The 9,919-nt window shown below is 48.6% G+C and overlaps 1 protein-coding gene across 3 annotated transcripts in view; it reads right to left on the minus strand.

Moving 5' to 3' along the window:
• LOC118422701 (DBH-like monooxygenase protein 1) overlaps positions 1-9,919 on the minus strand; it is an 88,522-nt gene that overhangs the window by 74,633 nt on the left and 3,970 nt on the right. The window contains exons 4-8 of one of the 3 annotated variants that reach the window (XM_035830408.1): positions 3,084-3,233; positions 2,258-2,455; positions 1,874-1,957; positions 1,220-1,399; positions 968-1,070 (exon numbers count right to left, since the gene is read on the minus strand). The exons of 1 other annotated variant lie outside the window; for it this stretch is intronic. In XM_035830408.1, the coding sequence (XP_035686301.1) occupies positions 968-1,070; positions 1,220-1,399; positions 1,874-1,957; positions 2,258-2,455; positions 3,084-3,233 (715 nt within the window). The remainder of the gene's footprint in view (positions 1-967; positions 1,071-1,219; positions 1,400-1,873; positions 1,958-2,257; positions 2,456-3,083; positions 3,234-9,919) is intronic. One more of the 3 variants, XM_035830407.1, reaches the window with a different exon arrangement.

Consider the following 9,919-nt stretch of genomic DNA (forward strand, 5'->3'; position numbering starts at 1 on the left):
CATACATTCTCACTATTGGTGTGTAGTAGAACCTCAGTCCGGAACTGTCCCGTTCACCTGTAGCAACAATAGTAAAGTACATGTGTGGAAGTTAATCATTGTTGCTTTTAGCACAGTGCGACCTGAACAGCAGATCTTAAGTCCTCGGTATAGTTATGAACTGGTGAAACATGCATATGCAGATACCTTAACCCCGTATGCACTATGATTTGCAAATAGGGATTCACCAAGGCACGGGGTTCGCGAATCCTGTCATGAAAGATTGAAATTCAGCTCTGCGGGGGATCCCAATCAGCCGAATAGAATCGTTTAATTTCAAGTCGACAGATTAAAGTAAGGTCTCCTACATGCCCTAATAGGGCCTTCACACGGAAATCGAATTAGCAGGAATCAAGCCGAACCAGCCGGAATGAAGTATTTGCAAACTTCGTGTCACATTCGGGGCCATTCGGGTGGGAATTCCAAATGGGCCTTAAATCCCCTTCACACGAGAAGGAATGAGCCGGAATGCCTTCAGAATGAAAATTCTTGTCTATTCCTGTGAATTCGTAGTGCATTCTAGACATTCTTACGGCATTCGAAATGTTCTTTCGGCCACATTCTGGCAGGATTCGAGGTGGCTTGCCGTTTCAGTTCTTCATCGAATGAGATAAGAATGTTTCGAATAATGTTAGAATGCCGTAGAATGCGGTCAGACTGCAATCAGAATAGTTAGAATACACTAAGAATCCACTACGAATGCCATTCGATATTTCTCCACTTCGAATGCACCTCGACAGTTTTTAACATGTCAAAAACTTTCGAGCCAGCCAAAAGAACGGGGACGAATATCTCGAATGCAGTAAGAATGTTTAGAATACAGTATGAATTGCGAGGAATTGCCACGAATAGAAAAAAAATTTCATTCGGACGGCATTCCGGCTCATTCGTGCTCTCGTGTGAAGGGGGCTTTAAGCGAGTGACTTACCACTGATCCGATCTGGGTTGTCATAGTGCATTTCCAACATGACGTAATCTGGATCATCGTCTGTACCAAGCGAGAAGCCCACGTGGTTTGGATAAGTGAAGCCCTGTGGAAATAGAGCATGCATTTTAGAAAAAAATGGCAGTTTGGAAGACTGACGCCAAGTTAAGACAAGGTGATCTCATTGTCTACTTGTGTACACAACCAAGGCCTGGTGCATAGGATTCATCTATCATTGGCTCAAGATATACCAACCTTCCCTCCAATCGCCCAGGCAGTCATGATGGATTTGCAGTGGTTCCATTCTTCCGGCATGTTGGGATGGTAACACTCATGGCCCCCGTCCAACATCGGAGGCACTTGTCCCAACTTGCACTGGTAAACGACTGCGTGGTGAAAAAGGGCCTCGTGACCCGGCTGGATGATCGGTTCGATCTGACAAACGGACACATGATTGGTAAAAATTCGTGTTTAGACGTCGGTCTCCTGATGGCGGGGATTAAGTAGAGGCTTTAAAGATTGAAAACTGAAGGAATTTAACACTGATTATTGACTACGCCTAAAAGCAGTTACTCAAGCATCTGGATATGGTTTTGGAAACAGTAAAACGTTTCAAATAGCATCCACTGTCTGACACTGGCGAAATATAGTGGATGCTATCTGTAAGGTATGATCGTTTCCAAAATCATATCCAGTTGCTTGACTAACTGTTTTGGGCGTATCTCATTACCTGGATGTCTAAAATTCATCGATGGTCATTAGCAAGTCTTCATCTTCCTTGTGAAGCTTAATTACTTGCAGTTAGACTGAGGTTTAGCGCTAAGGACAAAGTCTAGGTTAGAATCCGTTTATGAGAGAACAAGCAACGGTATGATATTTTCATTTTATCAGAGTAATGTCTTGGATCACCTTGACAATATGGTGCTTTCTATCCAGTATAGGTAGCCGCACGGTGTTACACCAGTATGTCGTCTCCTTCGCAGGAACAAGCACCTGAAGGTCAATACAGTCAGGATTTGAGTACCATACCGTAACATTCATTTATCATTTTAAAGCCATTGAAACGAGAGCTTTTGTAGCTACATCCCAGAAACAAAGGAATCAAATGATGTCGCTTTATATTAAAATATTTTGCCACTTTCAGCTGTTGTTGTTTTGAGAAAGACTTCTGAGACTATCGTTTCCCCACTCTTAACCTAAAAGTTATCCATATCCATCGGATCTTGGTTTGAGGGAGCTACGTTAAATTCAAAAGTGATTGAAAATCGCAGACCTAGGGAGACAGGTACTCACGTTTGAGCTGGTCAGTTCGAAGCTGAGGATGTTGCTGTCCTGTATATCCAGGGTTGGCGGGTTCTTCTGCAGCAGGATGATGCTCTTACTGCCGCGGTTACTGCCGTGGTACAGCACGTGTGGGCCGTTCTGCCCAGCAAGGCTATTTTCCAGTGGGTCCAGGTCGTTAAAGGACCAGATCACTCGCTGGGTGTCTTCCTATCGGAAGGATGAAGGCAGTAAGTTTTTTCCTACATGTATACCATACAGGCCAAAGGGCAAGCACCCTCCGGGCAGGCCCGGGAAAAGATGGAAGGACAGCATACAAGAAACACCAACAAAGCACAGATTGGGCGGACTAAGGCCTACATGTACATATATACATAAGGAGTAATCAGGAGGAATAGAGGAAACGATACTCTCAAAAGTTACAATCTGCATGATATATAAGAATCTATTAGCCAAATAGTTGGCACATATTAAAATGCAAACAAACACAGACAGAAGAAAAAATAAAGTACATTGGGAAAGGCAACATTTTTTTACAAAAATGCTGAATGTCACTCTAGCCTTATGTTAAGCTACTCACATCCATTACTATACCATTAGGCTTACCCCCAAGAATGTGTGGGAGTGAAAAAAAGGAATTGGGGCTATGAATGGGGGTATCTGAGTAGCCTGACGTGATAGCCAGTCCAGGTAGACAGCCCATGTAGCCAGGCCTGGGGCACAGCCCAGCCTTTTCCGTAAACCCTTTTATGCCAGGACGAAGAAAGAAAAAGAACACACCAGGAAAAAAATATGATTTCTCCTTCGGAAAAACATAACAGCACATCATACTCCTTACCGTGATCTCCCTGTCCTCTGCGGTGTCGCACGGGCGGAGCTTCCTGCGGAACCTGAGGACGGTGTGCGTGCCGTTCTCGTACCCAGACAGCAGCTCCACGTCCTGATGCGCGTCCAGCCGCGGCTCGAAGTACCCCTCCGCAAAACGGTCCTGGAACACATGAACTCACTGTCAGACAATACACTCTTAACAGCCGCGGTTCGAAGTACCCCTCCGCAAGACGGTCCTGGAACACATGAACTCACTGTCAGACAATACACTCTTAACAGCCGAGGCTCGAAGTACCCCTCCGCAAAACGGTCCTGGAACATCCATATAGCATGAAATCAGACTTGATTATTTATCAGATCTGTTTAGCTTTTGATATTATTTTAGGACAATAAATTAAACGTGATAATTTTAAAAGTTGTGATAAATTGTTTGAATAGTTATATATCTCAATGTTTGTCTATATACTAGTGAATTGATGTGATAGAGTGATGCTATCACATTGATTTACTAGTAAGCACAATTCTTCTCTTACTAGTGAATCAATGTGACACATTTTTCAGTAGTAAACCCAATTTATTTCTTCTTACTAGTGAATTAATGTGATAGAGGGGTGCTATCACATTTTCACTAGTAGACACAAATCTAGACTGCTACACAATGCGCTTTTCACTGTGGCGGAGGTCACTTTGTAGGTATTCTAATGTTTGCGAAATGCGATGATCTTGGCTAAACCATGGGACTGCGTTCTTGGAAGAATTTTATAATGTGGTCGCAAAAGACAGACCTCACTATGTCTAAAACACTGGCGCTATTTGTCATGCGATGCTATTGGTTGAGAGATATGGGTGACGTCATCACACCCACTCTATAAAGCACAGCGGAGGAATAGATCACTGCAGTCTACAGGTTCTCCGCCTGCCGTTGGAGCCTAAGCGACAGAACCAGGCTGTCGCTTCCTCCCCACCAAAAGGCCATCTTGTGAACTGTGACAATGGCGAAGATGTCGTCCATCCCGTTTTAAGGTTTGGTAGTTCGCCCGTGCGCGGTTCTGGTGGTATGAGATTATGTAGAATGTTGTGGTGGGCGTGTAGCGCCGTCGTGTTATACGTTTGTGGCATGTTCTTGCCTGACAGATTGGCTGTCCGTTCTTCATGTGCGTCGAAGGAGCGACCAAGAGGTTGGACTTTTGTTCTGTACTTCTTCCCTTTTCACTCGCTACGTTATTTTCCAGGTTCGGTGAAGGAAAGGAGACGGCCAAGCTATATGTGAGAGGTTTATTCCTGTGTTAACTTTTGCTTTGTCTCCGTGAGGTGAGTTAATCTTTGACACCTGGTCACGCACGTGGGAATTCGGAGTCATCAAATCGCCAGACAGGCTGCCTCGTTTCCTCTTTTCTTTCCCCTTTGTTTCGACTTAGGACAAGGGAGTGTTTGTGCGTTGCATGTACCCGCATTTTATTTTCTCGTTGAGTTGGCATTTTGCTATGTGTTTCTTTGTTCGTTTAGTCGATAGACTTTGCAGGTCCAGGGAGGGACGTCGTTAGAGCTTGAACGGATTAGTCCCTACACGTGCACGGCAGCTAGCTGTGTAGTTGGTGTTTTGTTCTCAGGTATGCGGATGAAGGTGACGGAATTCCTTGCTGTTGCGTGTGTGTAATTGTGTTTGTATCGTGGGTGCTTTATTGCTGGTTGATGTATGTGCCTGTGTTGGGTGTTTGAAGCCTCTCTCTCATGTTATCGTGAAATTCGCTCACCTTTGAGGTCAGGCTGTGTGATTCTGGCGTGTGAGAATGTGTTGCCTCGTGCAGTTACGAGCATGGCGCATCAAGGTTAAAGTACTAATGTGTCGCTGTTTGGTTATCTCTTTAATTTTCGTAGGCTTGAATCTGCCAGAGATGTATAGCGAAGGGGTCCCCCAGATATCGGCGCCCTCCACCTCCTTAGGGTCTCGCCGCAGGGCTCACTCTACCGTGGTCTTGGCGTCCACCTCGGCAGCCCCATCAGCTACGTCCCCAGCACTTTCATCCGCGGTGGCCGCGGTTGGGTTGGTATAAACTGGTATACGGGAATTTTATCGTTGTTTGTGGTTGTATTGGAGGAGCGTTATTACTGTGTTGGTGCATTTGTTTGTGGTTGTATTGGAGGAGCGTTATTACTGTGTTGGTGCATTTGTTAGTGGGTGGAATTGACGTTTCTTTCTCCCGATTAACAGTTTAGAACTTTCCTGACGTGTCAGTCTGACAGCCTTGTATGTGTACAGCAGACGTGACAGAGCCAGTTCCATTTTTGTCCTTCTTGAAGAAGAAAACCCAGCGTTGTAGACAAGTTGTGCCTATTTTCCCTTCCCTGTATGACCCCACTTCGTCCCATTGTTCGCAGGTATGTACCACCGGCAGCGAGGCGGAGCACGTGCACATGAATTCTTTCAGGTGTGAGCCAGTGAAACACTTACGTGTCACGCGGGTCTCCTTTGTGCGGTGTGAGGCTATTCTGTCACATTTCCTTTCCAGAATTAGCTGTCGTTGGGGTATTCCAGGGGCGACTTCCAGGATGATGGAACAAATGTGTATGACAACCTGACGAGAACCTAATTACTTTCCGCAGCTAGGTCAGTGTGATTAGCAGCGGACGACGTGGAGTCGATCAGTTTCGACCGTGTCGCACGTGGTTTCAGACACATCAATGCCTCCCCGTGTTACTGTTGTGTGGTTTGTTTCGAGTTGCTTTCATGTCGGGAGAAATATTTGTGCCATGTTGGTGTTCATAGCTCTAAGATGTGCTTGGGGAACTGACAGTTTCTGTTTTGTTTTGTTTTCTCCCGGTTAGGAATTGACTCCTTTCACCAAGTGTTTCAGCCTGATAGCCCTTTACAGCGGCTGGTTTTACAGGGCTAGTTTTGCGGTTCTTCATCCTAGCAGAGGAAGTATTACCACCTGTTTGAGATGAATTGAATCTGTTTTCCCATCTCTGTTTTGTCCCCTGTGATTTCATTGTTTGCAGGTATGTGGCACCTGGTCGCGGCGTGGGATTTGGCGCCAACTTGCCTCGACGTGGGCTCCAAAAGGGGTTGATGAAAGCTCCTTGATGCCTAGGAATCAGTTTGCGTGTATTACTCCGGTTTGTTCTGTGTCCGGGTGCCTCTCATTTGAAGCTCTGCATTTTAGTTTTTAGCTTTGCCATAGACCAGGATCCGCCGTGTTGCACGTGGTGTGTAGAGACACTCTGCTACTCCTGTTGTTGCTGTTTAATTGAGGTGTTCTCGACAGTTACAGTCTCCGAGCCGCTACAAGAGGCATCCCTCGCACGTGAGTCACAGTCGACGTGGTCACGGTGGCGCGGTTGGCCACCCATGGCGACGGTTTGTAGTGGTATCTTTTTTTTTTTTTTTTCTAGGCGTGTACCCTATATGTCGTCTTCAGTAATTCTCATTCGTTGTGTGGTTGGAAGCGAAAGGTGAGTTTGTGTGGCTGGCGCCTGTTTCTAATTCTCTCATGTTATCGTGGAATTCGCCCACCTTTGAGGTCCAGGCTGTGTGGTCGAGCGTGGTTTGTGAATAACACTCCGGGTCCTGTCTACCTTAACCGTGTGTTGGATGATTGATAATCGGTCAGCTGTTTATCGATGTGTTTCAATTTTTTAGACTGGAGTGGACTACACGCTGACAACGACAGTACAACAGACGAGCCGTCAGGCGCAGCCAGGCCCCGGGCTTCAGTACCCCCGCCACGTAAGGAGTCAGACGCAGATCACCTCCGGCTTCGGTGGACGCCCGGGCCCCTTGGACAGCGTCAGTAGCGGTCCTCAGTACGGCAGCCTGCCCGAACACGAGTCGGAGTGGGAGGGATGTCCGGCCCTCAGGCGCTACCACACCCCAGATGGCAGCTCCTCCCCGGCAGAGAGTCAGACTCCGGCGCGCGCTGCGTCGGTCCTGGTGGTTCCAGACACAACCAGTTTAGCTGTAAGTGCGCACCATGCTTCAGGACCAGGCTCAGCTTTTCAGGCTAGGGGCGTGGAGCTGGGTATGTGTCTGGAGTGAGATTGGACGTATTTTTAAGATATGTTTTGTAACTTGTTTGTTGTCTCCAGGTTGGCGGAGCGGAGGTATCCGGTACGCGGTGTGTGTGCACTGTTGTTTAACACCAGGTTCCATTCCCGGTCCGACTTCGGGTCGCGGGGTGAAGCTGCATTCCTGTGCGAGACCAAGCAAGATTCCCGGTTCGACCTCGGGGCGTGGGGTGAAGCTGCATTCCTGTGCGAGACCAAGTAAGATTCCCGGTTCGACCTCAGGTCGCGGGGTGAAGCTGCATTCCTGTGTGAGACCAAGCAAGATTCCCGGTTCGACCTCGGGTCGCGGGGTGAAGCTGCATTCCTGTGTGAGACCAAGTAAGATTCCCGGTTCGACCTCGGGTCGCGGGGTGAAGCTGCATTCCTGTGTGAGACCAAGCAAGATTCCCGGTTCGACCTCGGGTCGCGGAGTGAAGCTGCATTCCTGTGTGAGCTCAAGTAAGATTCCCGGTTCGACCTCGGGTCGCGGGGTGAAGCTGCATTCCTGTGTGAGACCAAGTAAGATTCCCGGTTCGACCTCGGGTCGCGGGGTGAAGCTGCATTCTTGTGCGAGACCAAGTAAGATTCCCGGTTCGACCTCGGGTCGCGGGGTGAAGCTGCATTCTTGTGCGAGACCAAGTAAGATTCCCGGTTCGACCTCGGGTCGCGGGGTGAAGCTGCATTCCTGTGCGAGACCAAGCAAGATTCCCGGTTCGACCTCGGGTCGCGGGGTGAAGCTGCATTCCTGTGGGAGACCAAGCAAGATTCCCGGTTCGACCTCGGGTCGCGGGGTGAAGCTGCATTCCTGTGGGAGACCAAGTAAGATTCCCGGTTCGACCTCGGGTCGCGGGGTGAAGCTGCATTCCTGTGGGAGACCAAGCAAGATTCCCGGTTCGACCTCGGGTCGCGGGGTGAAGCTGCATTCCTGTGGGAGACCAAGTAAGATTCCCGGTTCGACCTCGGGTCGCGGGGTGAAGCTGCATTCCCTGTGTGAGACCAAGCAAGATTCCCGGTTCGATATCGGGTCGCCGGGGTGAAGCTGCATTCCTGTGTGAGACCAAGTAAGATTCCCGGCCGACCTCGGGTCGCGGGGCGAAGCTGCATCCCTGCGCGAGACCAAGTAAGATTCCCGGCCGACCTCGGGTCTCGGAGTGAAGCTGCATTCCTTTGCGAGCCTAAGTAAGATTCCCGGCCGACCTCGGGTCGCGGGGCGAAGCTGCATTCCTGTGTGAGACCAAGTAAGATTCCCGGCCGACCTCGGGTCTCGGAGTGAAGCTGTAGTCCTTTGCGAGCCTAAGTAAGATTCCAGGCCGACCTTAGGTTGCGGGGCGAAGTTACCTTCCGGTATGGGACTTGGGCAAGATTCCCGGTCTGACCTCGAGTGGCGGGGCGTAGTTACCTTCCGATGTGAAATGGTGTAAGGTTCCCGGTCCGACTTCTTGTACATGGTCGCAGGGTAAAGTTATTTCGGGTGCCAGACCAGGTAAGATTCCAGGTCAGACCTCGGGTCGTGGGGAGAGATTAGATTCCAGTGCGAGACCAGGTTAAATTCTCGGACTTCGGGTCGCGGGATGATGATGCTTTCTGGTCTCGGTCCAGGTATAGTTCCCGGTTCGGCCTCGGCGTTGAGTCACATGCAGTGCAAGGTGCAATTCCCGGTTCGACCTCGGGTCGCGGGGTAAGTTACACGCCGGTTCTAAATCAAGTACAGTTCCTGCGGGCCCGGTCTGACTTCAGGTCGAGGAGTGAAGTTGTCTTCAAGACTGGCTCAGTCCTTGGTTCGACATTAGATCGCGGGGTGAACAACGCAGGTGTGTTTACATGGTAGTTCGAGTGATTTAGCATCTTGTCCCCTCCGTGGTGGGAACGGAGGTTTTAGTATGTTGTCCCGGGATTCGAAACGGGTAAGAAATATAGGGATCGCCAGAAACGACCGTCATTTTCAACGATTTAACGATTTGTTTTTGTTCGGTGGAAAGGGCAAATGGTTTGCCCGGAAATTTTCATACGAATTCGGTACCTTGTGTGCTATAAATAATGAATGTGGAGTCGACTGAATACTGTCCGGTAATTGGAGTTTAAGTCTTAGTGTGCTTCACATTGTGAAGCGGGATGTGGACTTAACTAATTAGTTACCCGGAAATTTTGATTTAAATCCGGTGCCCGTGTGTAACCTAGGAAGCGAAGGGTTTTGGCCGCGTAATTGGTATATTAACGGAGTCGTGGCATTGGCGAAAATCATTTGTACAACGGGTGCAATTTGGCCACACAATTTGCAATGTGGATTGACTAGCATAGACATTGCGAGCTTGTCAATTGCTAGTAGTAAGCGAGTAGCTAATTCATTTTAGGGGAGGTAGTCATGCAGTCTGGCGAAAAGGTCATCCCCGAGCCAAAGTGACCGGGGTGATGACGTGCCTCCTGTCCTCCAAATTGTGTTTCTAGCTATACGGGGTGCTTTTTGTACATGGTATGGAATATTGCATTGGGAGTTGGAGGAGTTTAGAAGCTGACTCTACCCACAGTTAGTGACATCTCCCTGCTGACACCCATTCAGTAAATTTGGAGGGGAGGTGCGTCAGCACCACAGGAACCACTCCAGATCCAGGCAGAGTTTATAGCAAGGCAAGAGTTTGTGGTAGCGTCACAATTTACAAGGGGTGTGCCTTGTGGCTTAACTTAGTTTTATTTGGGGCAATAGCCGGTGGTATTTGGTCCGCCAATTACATGACCATGAAATGTAGCCTGAAAAACAGGGTAGGCATTCAAGATTTATCTTGTTTGGTGGAAAGGGCAAAAGGG

Source organism: Branchiostoma floridae, chromosome 9, assembly GCF_000003815.2.
Source record: "Branchiostoma floridae strain S238N-H82 chromosome 9, Bfl_VNyyK, whole genome shotgun sequence".
NCBI classification, from domain to species: Eukaryota; Metazoa; Chordata; class Leptocardii; order Amphioxiformes; family Branchiostomatidae; genus Branchiostoma; species Branchiostoma floridae.